The 16,191-nt window shown below is 30.5% G+C and overlaps 1 protein-coding gene across 1 annotated transcript in view; it reads left to right on the top strand.

Annotated features, from left to right (window-relative positions):
• The first annotated feature begins 764 nt into the window (after positions 1-764).
• The window catches only part of LOC123693590, a 31,024-nt gene continuing 15,597 nt past the window's right edge, over positions 765-16,191 (top strand). Inside the window, exons 1-3 of the mRNA XM_045638753.1 lie at positions 765-864; positions 1,031-1,159; positions 15,109-15,247. Of these exons, the coding sequence (XP_045494709.1) occupies positions 1,139-1,159; positions 15,109-15,247 (160 nt within the window). The 5' untranslated portion in view covers positions 765-864; positions 1,031-1,138. The remainder of the gene's footprint in view (positions 865-1,030; positions 1,160-15,108; positions 15,248-16,191) is intronic.

Genomic DNA, 16,191 nt, shown 5'->3' with positions numbered 1-16,191 from the left:
CGGCTTGCGTGTGATATTTCGGTTGCTAGGAATACGAAATTCCAATTTCCTCAATACGGATACAATATATTTTATAAATTGTATATATTTACTGGGTGCATTTTCATAATTTTATGCATTATTTACATGATTTTATGTTTTAAGAATTGTTGAATAAAATTAATTTCCGGGTTCAACAAACAAGTTTTATTTGACTATTAAGAAATGTCATCGACTCGGACATTCAATGATCTGTGAATGAATGAATAATTCCATTAATTTACTATTTTGGTAAATATATTTAAACAAGAAAAAATATTAGTTGATAACCTTAAAAACTATATTATTACACAACGTTACCTAATATTATCTATGTTTTATAATATATGATTTACTTTTTCCATTATTTATATTTATATACAAAATATTTTATTGCAGCATTAAGTACCTAGCTATAATGTTCGTTAGTAAACTCCTTAAAAGCCAATAGCCAATAAATTAAATAGAGCCTAGGATCATTCAATAGTCCTCTTGAATATTTTGTTCTTTTAAATTTGCAGTTTTTGATATTACCTAGTTTTCATGGATATTGGACCGTGACCGTCCCTTTGAAGTTTCTTTAAAATAAAATAATAATTCACCACATTGAATATACAATTAGCCTTTTTGCAAGAAAACATTCCTTTGAAGGATACCTTTATCCGTGGTCTCATTTCGTATACCTTTGACAGTTTGAGGTGTAATCTCCAATGATAAGATGGATCAGAGCGGCATTCAGTAGCCTGGAGGTCGCCGTCTGTCCTATATAATAAGAACTCGGCACTGAAGCGCTTACAACCAGACACAATCTCACGCCGCCAACACCCGCCAACACAAAGCCTCACAGTACGTAAAAGAAAATGAATTAAAAATTACGATCCAATCAGGTCGATTGCCAAGGTCGTTGCGAAACAGTTTCCACATCCCCGCGATTCGTTTTTCACGTTCGTACCTACGTATGTTGTGAGCGGAATTGGTTATTGTACCGACTACCACCACCGTTTCGTTGCAGACGGCAGAACCCAGCTGGTCAGACTCCGGAGTCAGTTTGCGCGGCCGCAGCGGACTAGCAAGTTCGCTACATCCCCCAGTGATTGTGACAGTGTGATAGACCGTCATCATGAATAGCTATTTAAAAATCGTAAGTATCTGAGCTATTATTTGAAACGGAATGCTATTACTTATTTATTAGTCTTTGCTAGCTGATAATATAAGTAACAATAGAAAAGACAAAATCCTGGAATAAATTATATTTTTTAAACTGTTTACTTGCAACTTTTTTAACTTTCTCAAGTCACAAATTAAAAGTTGTTAAAATTAGCGCTAATTAACGTTAGTGTGCGAAATGGCAGGTTTAGTTTAGAGCACGTGAATGTTATGTCAAATTAATAAGCTTTCCGTGTTAATTACATAATGTCGCCTCGTATCTAGAACGAGAAAATTTTTAAAAGCTGTTAGCGTCGTAATTATTCAATTATTTGTCATACAGTTTTTTCAACTTTACGTAATAAATGTAATGTTAAATGTCATCTTTTTTTGATAATCTATTTGATTTATTGACACTTATGTAAATTTTGGCGGCAATTTTTTTTTATTTTTTTAAAGATTAGTGACGTGACCCTGACTATTTTTTTGTGCTTTAGAAGTAATTGTGTCAAAGACAACAGGAGCTAGTGGAAACAGAGCATACAATAAGATATATAGAGCTCGTGACTAGACTCGAACTGGTTATTTAGAACTAATTTCTTAATACGACCATGTAATTTAATGTAATCCGGCACACTTCCTTAACAGTCCTGTCATATTGTTGATAATAATTAGCTGCATAAACGACCGCCGATTTCAATTTTGAAACTATTGCACGATTATTCAATCTTACCTAATGTATGGATTATTTCGTTAATCGATTTATTGTTTTAGTCGTAATCATTATCTACAATTAGTTCAATTACTTGATAATTATCGTTTTTGAAAACATATTTTTTCACACTACAACCTATTGAGGGCTATTAAAGTATATTGAGGATTCTGTTATTGAAAGTTTGGTTATTATGATTAGTAGGTAAACTTATTTAACTCTGAATTCAATACTTGAATTTGTATGGAGATCTTATTGGATAAGAATCGATATCCGGGTGTACTTCTTTTAAACTAACACTCGAATATTTCCATACACGAATATTATATAACATTGTTTTAACAAAAATGTCTTCATCTTATTTAGTTTAATTTTATAATATTGCCGCGTAATGCCTTAATCTTCTTTGACATGTTATGATTTATTTACTTTCTTAAGTAGGTAATCGTTATATCGAGAGCTTCCTCATTAGGAAATAAGTATAAACAATCAATTCGGACTTTACATAATCCAGGTGATTATTTAAGTGTAAAACAAACAAAAGAACAAGATTAATTACGGCCAAGGTATAGTCGGTGTTAAAACTAAGTACCCGATGGATTCTCATTATTGCAATATTGTAGCCAGGCATGCGAGTAACAATTATTTATTCTACTTTAACATGTAATACTTTGTTTTACGGGTCATTATCGTATCAAATAAATAAAATACCTGAAGGTAATTTGTGGTCACTCGTACACAAGTTTCTTGATGGGTCTCGTGACCGAGATATGTATGTAAAAAGCGACCTTCACAGTTCCGCGGCTAGTGGGTGAACGACCCATATAAGCAATAATTACGTGAGATATTATCTTTTTATTGAAATTGTTCAGATGATTGCCGATTAGTTACTAATTTTCATTAATCAAAACCAACTTGTCAAGGTGAGTTCAGCAGCGCGTTAAAATAATGCATTGAAATAATGAGTAGGTAAGGATAATGCCTCCAATTAGTTTTTGAGACTGCTTATTATAAGATAAGGCTTAGTAAATGTTAATTTGTAAAAAAAAAAATTTTTTCAAATTGGGCTCAGGCCATCATATATTTATGATTTTGAACTAACTGGCGACTCGTTGACGACACTGTTAATGCAATATTATGGTAGGCATAGGTACTTCTTGTAATAAGACGAATAGAGGGATTTCTGATTTATATGCATCCTTATATTTTATAGTCACGTGCGAAACCCTGAATTATGTGATTCAAATCTCAAATATTTATCCATTTACTTATCAAGATAATATAAATAATTGTCCGCGAACCCAAGTGTCAAAACGTTATGCATAGCAGAACCTTGTTTATAACCATGAAAAAGATAACATTCGGTAACAATAGACAAATGGCTATTTAGAACATGCGACAATGTAGCCTTGTAAACATTACGTTGTGTGACCAAAATAATAGGAATTTAATGGACTTGACGACTCGATGTCGCAACAATTGTGTAACGCAGAAAGTGCATTCACAAAATACACATAGTACTTACATGTAGAAAGCGTTATTTATATTATACGAAATATTTATCGTACGTAAATTTCGTGATAAAGCTTCGAGACGAAATTTTTATACGTACTCAATGCATTATTGATGGCACTGTACTCATGAATTTAAAATTGTAAGAGTTTTAAGGGACGCAAAATTTGTTTTTTCTTAACTGTAGAGTTTATTTTTCTTAGATTTGTAAGTGTATAAATATTAAACTTATTCATTGTTATGTTGTTATTTTCTACAAAAAATATACAATTTAAACTCGATCAATGCAGTCAGAATAATTTAATATCATACATACTTATATACAAAATGTGGGTTTAAAAGTTAATGAGACTGCGACCAAATGATTGTTCATACTTTAAGTAGGTGTATATTTATATCATAATCGTGACGCATAAAAAAACGGAAATGCATATATGTTACATTATTACATATAATTATGGTATAATTGTTATCCTTGAATCAGTTTGATTATTGCGAATTCATTTATGTATTCAGTTCGATAATAATTATTGTATATTATATGTAATATAAGTTACATATATAAATTATGTATTATACATTATTTATTATATAGTTATGTATATTTAAATATATAAATTATATAATTTATGAAAAAAATACATATATTTATATGCATGTAGGTAAGGAATGCTGAAAATAGCTTATTTAAGTCTTTTATTTTTAATATTTCTCATCATACAATATGTTAAAATTTCATACTGCAGTATCATGGTTCTACAATCTACATACCTACCAATTATTATTGATGACAAGGTTCGTACGTAGGTATCGAGTGAAATAAACTCAAAAAATTATGTCGATTTATTCATAAGTCACATTTGGAATATTTTAAATAACGTAACTACGACAACTTCTTAGCGTTAAAATATGCCACAAAGTTTAACCCCGGTATGCAAATTGAATGTAATTGTTTTATTTTTCCGCTGCTGATTTAAGAACAATGGTATCATTGACACCACATAATCATGAATGGGTTAATTTCTCGTACACTTCCTTTTCTAAATTCTCACCACTGGCCTCACTCATATAGGAGTCAAGGCAAATGGTCACTATCCACTTTAATGTCAATTGAGGCCTTGTCATTGGATAGGTATTTACATAAGCTGTGACCTTACGCGATCCATACATTTTTACGCACAAATACCTTAGTTTTAGCACGTTTTAGTTAATAAATTGTCACTGTGAGGTTAATGTGTACATGTTAATAGAATTATATTATGTATAAAGTATAGGCTTTCTTCAAGATGTTTTTGATAAGGATAGTAAGCGAATTAGTTACGATGAAATACTTACTTAAAATTACGACATTGCCATGGTCGTATTTAATGACCACTTAGTTTGGTGTTTTATTACTTTATGAAATAGATGTTCAAGTGTAAAAAACTTGTTTATAGTGACAATTCAGTGTTATAAGTTTAGCCGTCAAAACTAAAATTTAAATAAAGGTTATAAATTTGAATATATTACATTAAAATTTGCGTGTTTATTTACAGTATATTATTTTATGTATCCATAACTTATCTTCTAAATATAGAACTATTGAATAATCAATAAGAATAATATGAAGGTGAATACTATCTGTAAAAATGTAAAAAAGTTTAGACTTATTTATATAGTTACACACAATAATAATTGATACAATTCTTCTAAAGTTGTCCTTACTATTTCTATGATTATATAAATATCTCCACCCAAACTATAATAAATTTCATGAGAAAATAGTTATCAAAGTAATATTTATCGCGGAAGGCGGAAGTTCAGGACCGGTTCTCGGGCACACGCGCGACGTATGAGTCCGAGTATGTTAATGCGTCTACGCAGCTTTTCTGTAGACGAGCGACAATGTAATCAATTAATTTTAACATTATATAATTTACAAATCATATAGTTTTACAATTTGAAGAGAAATTTTTAAAGTACAAATGAATATAATATAACAAAGTAATAAAACTGAAATATTTTGTATAAACAGATTATTATCGGTTAAACAATTTCTTCTATGCAGTCATTTAAATGTGAGAAACATACTAATTTTGTATAGTCTTGCAGTATAAGCGGTTTAACTCAGAAACTCTGCCTATACAATTATACATTTTACTTTTTGCACGACAACTACAGTAACTATTTTCGAAATTAATTTAAACGTATAATTTGTGATTGCTAGTTCTTTGCTTATTTCCTGTAAGAGTTCTAGTTATACTGAACCATTTAACAATTACTGTCTGCATTTCGTTGCTTAATAAGTTTGTATTTCTCGTAAATTTATCTCTATTTATTATATTGTTGTGTCAACTGTAGTCGTTTGCGTACAATTACTTAAGTAGTTTATTATGTATTCGCAAATGCTTATGACCATCAATCTTATTAACAAGCTTAAATAATAAAAATCTATAGCCAATTGCACGCTTTTCTTTGCATTATATCGAACTAAATTTGTTTATTTATTTATTTATTTACAATATTTATTTGTTGGCGTGTTTTCTTGCTACTGAACCTTGTCTATGAAAATTATTATATAAAAGTCGCATGCGACAAAAAGTCGCCCGTCTGCCCTAAACTAGTAATGCGCCCGCCTTAGGGCATGGCTTCCCGCTACCTCGCGTAATGTATATAGCCATTCACGGCACATGTGCATTTGCATTAATGACCGATACATGTTATGTAATTCAATTCGTGGATCACAAGAACATCCGCGTTTTTGAGTCCTTTTAATTAGACTTCTTTTAACTTGATTATGTTTAACGAAGAGGGATGTAAAATCATACTTTAAACTTAAAAATTTAAGATAAAAATGCATTGTTGGTATAAATATTTTAAAAAAATTGAACATTTTTATCGTAGTGGTATGAAATGTAAAGTTATTGTAGTACACTGTACAGTAATACTAGGGAAAACTCTATGGCCATTTAAGTTTTAATTTAGCTGAGGCTCAGGCGCAGCATTTAGCAACGGCTGGTATAAACACAGATTTAATCAATCATCAATTTGGCGAAAATTACAAAACATTTAAAAAACAATATTCCGAACAAAAGAATTATACATTGCACGTCATCTACGCTAATCACAGTACAAAGTTGACTTGTCAATGTTGTCACCTACATAGCGAAGGTTGACCCTACATTTAAGTACTTTGTTACCACACAACTATCAGTTACCGCCGCACCTTACATATTTAAACTAACTTCACCATTATACGTTAACTGCAAACTGTCCTTACTATCCATTCTGAAATGTATTGAAAGCCTTCAAGGCCACATCGTGACCCCCAATTGTAGTCAAATAAAAAACGTTTTCTTTCCTACTTAATCAGATTACTATCTAAATATAAGATATCAATACGTAACGTACATTCGATATAATTGAGCTTGTTTGATACGCTGCATTTTAATTTAACACTGCCTGAATTACGGCTTACCAATAAAATTAATTTGATTGGTGCTCATTCTATTCATTCTTTTGTTACATTTTCCTTATCAATATTTCTTGAAATATACAAACCAGTTTGTAAGGGCTTAATTTCAGATGATGTCACGGTCACAGAATATTATTTTGTACAACCCAATAAATGTTTTCAACAACTCTATTTAGATTGTTATCAACTAATGAGTTTAATAGATAATAAAAATGCCAAGACACATCTATATTCCCATAATTTAGTTGAATCGTATCAAATATCATCTTATTTCGGAATTTATGTTAAATTGAACAATTAATCAAAGCTATTTATTGCAAGGACGTTGACCATACTTGCGGTAGAATTTATAGCAGATAATGTGTCTTTGTTATAAAGCTGGCAGTTTTTGTATCACTTATGCTTTTTGCGTTGATGTTATGAATTAAATTCCAAGAAATGTGAAAAGTATTTTTAATAAGGGAATATAGGGATAGATAGAGAATTTATTAATTTTATATATTCTTTACCAATTAATAAAACCATAAAAATCATATTATAGTATTTTATGTTGTATTTTTATTTAATTATAATAATTCTCGAAGAAAATGTATTCCACGTGTTGTAATATAATTTTCTTAACTGAATGTAAACAATTTCGTATTAATATATGCTAAATAAAACGAACTTTTTAATTTATGGTATGAAATTTAATTATCAATTAGTGTAGGCGTTTGGAACTTTACTTTAATTATATAAACGATACAATACAAGACTTAAACTTGACCCACTTATATGTTTCACAATATAATTGTTATTTTGCGGAAATCCGGTGAATAGAGTTTTAGTATATAATTTATTAGGTTTTAGACAAAGCGGGCGAAGCCGCGGGTGTAAAGCTAGTATAGAATAAAATAGTATATGGTAATAATTGATCGTTATATGTTACCAATGATTTCATATAATTTCTCGGTATAAATGTAATAGGCAATAACTTAAAGTTTACGATAACAGTGCGATAGTAAAATAGTTTATTATTGTATAAAGACACCTATCGTTCACTAATCATTTAAGCAATCTGATAGATAAATATGTATGACTATTTTAAAATAATTTATTTAATATCAATGTTTTATCAAATTCAATTCACTCAATATACGCCAAAAAAATTTACATATCTATACATATAATAAATCTGTAGAAGGGTCAATTCTGTACATTGAAAATATTGAAAAAATAAATAGCAGGGGGTGTTACTGGATCGATACCAAACCCAAATATGTGATTAAAAAAATTTTTGTCTGTCTGTCTGTCTGTCTGTCTGTCTGTCTGTCTGTCTGTCTGTATGTGAAGGCATCACGTGAAAACTAGCGGTTCGATTTCGATGAAACTTGGTATAATTATACCTTATTATCCTAGGCGTAAAATAGGATACTTTTTATCCTGGAAAAATACGTAGAAAAAAATTAATCTTAATTTTTCAGTTTTATCCATAGACGTTGTTCCGTAGAACCGCGAACACACGTTGCGTATTATTATAGGCCTAGCCGTATTTGGGAATTGGGTCCAATAGATATTTATAAGATGTTATTGACAGAGGTACTCAAAATGGAGAAATAACCATCCACGCGAAGACCGACATCCGCGCGGACGGAGTCGCGGGCGGAAGCTAGTTTATAATAAACTAGCTGCTCCGCGCGGCTTCACCCCCGTGGCTATACTCATGTTGGTCGTAGCGTGATGATAAATGGCCTATAGCCTTCCTCGATAAATGAGCTACCTAATTATAGTACTGGTCTGATTATATATTACTTAGCCAGCGTGGTGGATTATGGCCTGTACCCTCATAGGAGGCCCGTGTCCCAGCAGTGGGAACGTATATGGGCTGATGATGATGATGATATAATCGGACCTGTAGTTCCCGATTAGCGCGTTCAAAAAAAAAAGCAAAAACAAACTCTTAAGATTTATAATATTAAATTAGTATAGATAGTATAGATTTAAAGCTCTACATATTTCTAATATCAGATAGAACGCTCTTAAATATTTCTTCACGTTACAAGTCATAATAATTATATATCTTTGAGTCACTTGTGTTTATACCAATGTCCATTGTAATAGCCATTTCTCTGTTTTGCAAGCGGTTACAGCTTCCTATGTACGTACACTGAGTTGAATATTTAATAGGCAATTTTGTAACTGCAAATAACGTGGTTAGCGTTTGTCACCTGTCCGAGAATGATCTTATTCTGTGTGTAATTTTGCTTGAAGATTAGATTTATGAATTTTTATTGTTTTTGTTATGTTGAAAATTACACGTAGCCATTTAAAGTTTGTGGATGGATATTGTGAAGACTCATAATAGGTTTATTAACTAATTTCGATTTGTTTATTTGAGAATTTTCAGTAATAATGGAATACAAAATAAGCATAAAAAGCAAAAATATGTTACTTTATCAATCTCGTAACGGTAATATTATGATGTTATTTATAATTTTTGAGCGTCGTAATTTAATTGTAGGTACGTTTGGATTACTTGAGGATAAGATTTGTAGATGCTCTATAATATGTAGAATTTAACTTTATGTAATTCGTTTATTATCCATGTTCCACCAAATCTGGTTTCATTGCCAATTTTTTCGCGATATTTTGAACATAACGTCTTGAAATAAAAGTGCGCCTCCAAGATATAAGTCATTGTCATTGTTTCAATAAACTGTATAAGCATGATATAATTTGTTACTAACTATCCTTGTTAGATCTTTATGCTGACATTTCAAAACGAGTTATGTTAATAAACTGCTCCGATTAGAAATCTTTTGTACCAACATCACTCTATACTGGGGTAATATTTAATAAGCACATTGTAAAGAAAATATATCTATTATTACAATATTTTACGACCTAATATTTCAAAACTGTTCTAACCAACTACTTATTATCTATTTGTAATTAACATTCTTGTATAATTGTAATGTTTACATGTAAAATGAATGTTCATTTTATCGTGTCCTATTTCCTAATGTGTTAAACTAAATAGAATGTTTGTAAAATATCAGGATGACTTATTTTCTATCATTAATTAAACATTAAAAAGTTCCGCCAAACACGTTAAGGGAATTTCAAAGGGTCGTTCTACATTTGCATTCCTCTTCCTCTTTCTGCAAAAATACATTTTTTCACATGTAAAATTGAATAGGCTACGTCCGTCGTGGTCGGCATTCTGGTCGGCATGTAGCAATATGCACGGTTGATTCGGTTTCCACGCATGTATGACCGCGTAATAGGCGATGCGTTTCTGGCATATAGAACTGCCCTTTTCCGATTGAGTACGCGAGATATGAATGTTTTTGGCGCATTCACAATCGTGTTATGTCTGTTCGTCCGTGCTGAGGTTTAGGCAGTCTTCGCTATGGAGAAAATAGTTTTATTGTTTTTCGACTTTGTGTAACAAAAGCTTTTTAAGTACCATAAAATTTCATGTTCTTACAAGTTATTTTGTCGGTATAGAGCTCTATTGAAGGGCCACAAAAATCATAAACTTATTTGAATTGTAACATACAGAAGATAAAGAATAAACATCGGCTTGCTTTTCTATATACACATTAAAGTTATATAGTATAAAACATTTGTATTTGTTTCCTATTTTATTATTCAACCTAACTTAACGTGTATTTAGGGCTATCGATGTTTGTAAATTCTTCTATGCTGTAGCATAATTTCGCAAAACTAAAGCGTGCCTTTCACGTGTATAAGATAAAGCCAATCGACTCGCTTTTGTTTCAAACGAGATTTTGTTCTTCGAGCCATTCTATTTTAGATCTAGTGATAGTATCGAGACATATAGTTCGATACTATAACGATCGATACATTAACTATGGTTGAAGGCACGTTATTTTAATTTCACTGGTGGAAATTATTCTCGATCTGTTTATAGAATAGTTCAATTTAACTTCTAGTCAATAAGGAAATGTTATATTGAACCAGTGAATAAAATCTCTACAATAGAGCCTTATAAACCTACTTGTAATATTGGACTTGCTTACATTATTCGCTTTTAATTTTAATTTTGTTTAATATAGCCAGTAGTTTTATTGTTCTTGTGGTCTAATAAAAAAGTACAGATTTGGGTTAAAACTAATTCATTATGCCAAATGCAATATGATGGTACTTCATTATCAATACGTTAAAATTACATAGTGCGAATTATTGCGAGCATAATATAGAATACTTGACACTGATGTTAAGGAATATGTAAGACGAATATGGCATTATAGGCCTCCAGAGTTTTGTAACAATGAGATTTAAGTGCGTGACTGTGTTTCTGAGGCGAATGTTAGGATTCAGACGTCGTCCACTACGTACATACGTAATTGTCCTTGTCGAGATGGATACCATAGAGAATGTACGGTGTAGAATTTATGAAAATGATTACTTAACAAAACCTTGTTCTAGTAAAGGCCTTAACAAGCTCACTATCATCTCGTTGTGAGAAACCGGATCACTATACGTGAGATTGTTATAGTTTGAAGAGTAATCTTCAACTATTATAAACCTTCTAAAATTGATTCCTTTCTACTCTTTTTGATAATAGTAATTGGAGAGTTTGTATAGATAGTATACATGTGGAAAGTAACATATGTCCTGTTCTTTTAAAAATATTATTTTCAAATTCAAAAGGCAGGTATTAAAACACATATTCATTACACATATATGACATATATATTTAGTTACAGTATCTAATAGTTATTATATAAATATTTTACTCATTGCCGTATGGCTATTTCATGTAGTGTTCAATGCAAATGCTAATTAAAACATTGCGGCATTATTAAAACCTTTAAAATATTAAATGCAATTGCACATAAAGCATTAATAACCGATAGGTAACGCCCACTAAGTTCTACGATATGCCTTAGTCTGGAAAGTTTCAACTGATACTAATGAAAGTCGTAGGCAAGGTATGTAACTAGATTCCTATTGATATAATAAGTTTAGCATTAAAATTAAAACTAACGAAATGTTATAGGGACAATGTGAGAACAAAAGTATAATAAATTATATTATACATATTGAAGAAGTTAAACAACAATCATTAAATGGAGGTAGAGCAAGGGCAATATTTTTTAACCCGAAACAAAATACAGCTGTAATAAGTGTAACAGATGTGCCTGTGTAACTACTTATATCTGTTTATAATTAATCTCTATGATTTTTTAATCAATTACTCAATTTGTAGATTTTTCTCTATATCACTATATGGAATAAACAAAGTCGTTTCCCGCTGTCTGTCTCTATTTAACTTTGATTTACCACGCTATGTTTTGATGCGGTTTTTTAATAGAGTTATAGTTCAAGATGAAGGTTTAGGTGTATAATTTATTAAGTTTCATACTGCGGATAGTTTACTATAAAATATTATTCTTAATGCCAAATACATTTATTAGATTTGCGTTAATTATCATTTCTTAATGCTAAAGCCGTCTTGTTCATGTCGAAGTGTCTCTGAATTTCCGCCTTAAATACGTTTGGAAACAAAGTTGACTTAAGTTAATAAATATTTGAAAGTACACACCTATTTTATAGTTTATTATAATTTATAACAGCTGGTTAGTTTACATTTCTTAAAATTCGACAAACAGTTAAGTGGTTATGACCACTAAACATCAAATGGCTCACCTGCCCCTTTGCTTGTTCTGACATAAAAAATTACATCAAATTCTTTAAAGGTTGTACAATATCTATAAAATTTTAAATTAGTGCATTATGCCACAGGCCAATCAATACAAATTAATTGGGTAATGAGATACTAATATTTTACGAGCACAACTCAATTTTAATAGGGTTCTAAGTAATGCAAAAACCACGTAAAGTAATCTATGCCACCTGAGTAATAAACTATGTTAACTAGGTAATAAAAATAGGTAACATGATTATACCGTATCTAAGTATACATTTATGTCGTGATCCTATAAAATTATAAGATATATTTCAGCAAACGGAATGTACATTCATTTATAACCAATCATTATCCAATGGGGAAATTCTTATTTAAATTTTCCGTCACTAAACTTAACAATTTTAACTTTTGCAATTGTTATATGGCGCTAATAATCCGAAATTTCAACAGTTCCTTAATAATAATCCTTTATCCAGTGTTATTTTCAAAATTAAGATGTAAAAAGCCCGAATAGATCATGCTCAGTATATATAGAAATACGAATAATATAGGTTCTATTCCTGAAAAAACACAGCTCAAGTAAAAATAACAAAAATAACCTAACCCTTACGCATTAATCCAAAATAATAGCTTGTTATTGTTTCGTATCATGTTATGTTATAAAAGGAATGGATGACTAACACGTATCGGCTAGCCGTAGTTCTCGGTTCATAAGTGGCCCGCCTTCGTGTAGACCTCAACAGAGGTCACATATCAAGTTCAGGCACCCGTTTCGGATTCAAACCAGTTGCCCACATGTGCGCTGCTTATGTTAAATGCTTCCGCGATTGTTGTGTTGTATAATGTCCATGTTTTATATATGTAATGTAATAATTGACGTATTATGTTATATTAAATGAGGCAGCATGTGAATCGATGACAACTAGAAGCTATTTTAGTATTGTATTTAAACACTAATTAGTTTAAAATTGTAGTTATTTGCAAATGCCAGTTTATGGGTTTGATATATAAACTAGGTACACAATTATATCTGGTGATTTGCAGCACAAGAATAACATTTATTTATGTGAGCTGTGAATTATTATTTAGTATGAAATACCAAAATATTTATTATAGTCACTGGTATGATAATTATATCTTTAGCTACGTCCGATTAACACCTGATAAAAAGTAACAATTATACGATTATATTTTGATACAACGGTACTTTTTGAATATATACATTTAATTATCACTTTGAAATATGTGCCTCAATTCTTTTATTTGTGTAAAATGTGTAATGGTTCCGTATATTTGCATAATATACACATAATACACAACTGATCTTATTTATTTAAATATAGTCCTTGTTATATTTACAGGAAAATGTAATTAATAAGCAAATGTAGATTATTTCCTTATCGAATGCAGTGTTGTTCGACTGTTCAACAAAATCGCGGTAATTTAACATTTAGTTAGATTGTAGGAATATTATTTGTGGAATGTGTAAGGGCCACAAACATTCTGTTCTACATTTTAGATGATATTTCTCAACAGTAATCTATAAAATAGAAAGGAGCTAAAACCACATTTCCAATGCTTAGTCCTTTAGTAGTACCATAAATCTGAGGTGACAATTTGTTTAATAGTTTTGTTATTTATTAATATTCAGTTTTATGCGATAATATCAGCTCTTAGTAATTATTTTAAAGATACCTACTTCAAAAATATTCAAATGCTTATTACAATTGCTACCTAACTATATTATATAAATTCAAAATATTGAACAAAAACAACGCATCGTAAATTGTCGATATTTTTTAACCGGCTTCAAAAAAAGGAGGAGGTTATCAATTCGTATGATGTATATATTATATGTTTTTTTTAATGTATGTACACCGATTACTCCGAGGTTTCTGAACCGATTTACGTGATTCTTTTTTTGTTCGATGCGGGATGGTGTCGAATTGGTCCCATAAAAATTTTACTCGGATAGGCCCAGTAGTTTTTATTTTATGAGCATTTTTGTCTGTATTTGTAAATGTGGCAAGTGCAAGTTTGAAGTCGGTTGTTTTTAACGCAGTTATATAGACTTGTTTTAAATACCTTTACGATGCTATATAGGAAAAGGGAAGGGGAAAGGGAAATAATACTTCTTCGTATATTCCTTTTTCAGATATTTTATGTATATTACATGTTGTACTAGATTCATTATGTTATGCAACTTAATTACGATATCAATGTTAAATAAAATATTTAAAAAATATCTATTAATAATCAACAACAACCTTGTTCTAGCTTTTTCTTTATTCTAGGTCCCTATCGCAGTGTACCTACTTATTAAGGCTTTTGCAATCTTAAAGTAATTTAAAAGTTGAATTTAGATCTGTTGCATTCAATCGATTTCTTTTGTTTTTTTTTATGGTGAGAGTATAAACATATTTCATTGCAATAATAATATGTTGTTTCGACATACATTTTAACCTATTTTTAGGAATAACATTAATATTTCTGTATGTAAAGAGGCCTTAAATTAAATTTGATAGTCGATATCACTCTTATTTTCGATACATCTTCAAGCCTAATATATTAATTAATGTGTCTAAACCCAAAATTTCCTCTTTCCAGGCGTTAGTTCTATGTGCGTGTGTGATGCTGACATCCGCGCAGTATAACTTCGGTTTCTCCGACGGTTATTTCGCGAATTCTTTCGGCGGTGGTTATAATACCCTGTCCGCTTCATCGCGGGACCCTAGAGCTAATACAGGTAAATATTTAGGTTCTTAAGGATAAAATATGGTATATTCTTGATGGTGAAGTGTTTTATATGCTAAGTTAAAATGAAGATTGGTAGAGCTCGAAAAGATTTTATGAGTTGCACTATAAGTGAGACATTAACCTCTAAGTTTTGCATTTTTTTATTAATACTAAATATAATGATCAGTAGATATAGTGCATGGTTTAAAATTGTATGTATCTATTACAAACGCGGAGAGGCACAGTTTAAATACAAGGGTCTTTAAATTATCTATTACTAATTATACAAATAAACATCTTACTTATTTCCAATCCATATAAGTCAGTGATCCCACAATATATTTGGTAAAATTAAATTAAACTCGATATAACAAGACAATGTGCACGTTGCTTCACAGTAGCGAGGTGTTGCAAATCTTTCAACACTCAATTGGAGCGAGTGTAGCCGCATCCTTAATTTTTTTCGTTTCCTGCGCATGTCAGTTCATTATTTGGTTACAGCTGTCTGTTTACTAACAGAAAAATTGTATATTATATTCAATATTCTCTATTGAAATATATTTTAGTGACAAACAAAAGATAGGTAATTAACTTGCATGTTAAATTATGGTATTTAACTTATTGCGGTGATTCTAATTTTTGATTTGATTGCGATTAAAGATATGGAGATTCATTTGGTGTTGTCATTATTTTTTAAAGTTTGATGAAACATGAGCTGATAATTTAATACATAAACGTGATGGTTTTTTTTTGTTTGCCAAAACCAAATATTTTTGGAAAAACTAATTTCGTGTAAACTGTAATAATTTGTAACTTGTACAATGAGTTGTTTCATGTTTTACCAATCTATTTTACACTATATTTGTTTAATAAAACCAACATAAGTTTATTGAAATTAATGCATATATTTCCAAAAAACAGGCACCAAATGTTGACACAATACGCAAGTTGTTT

Source organism: Colias croceus, chromosome 8, assembly GCF_905220415.1.
Source record: "Colias croceus chromosome 8, ilColCroc2.1".
Lineage (NCBI taxonomy): Eukaryota > Metazoa > Arthropoda > Insecta > Lepidoptera > Pieridae > Colias > Colias croceus.
The sequence above is the reverse complement of the archived record's forward strand: the minus strand, read 5'-3'. Positions and strand labels throughout refer to the sequence as shown.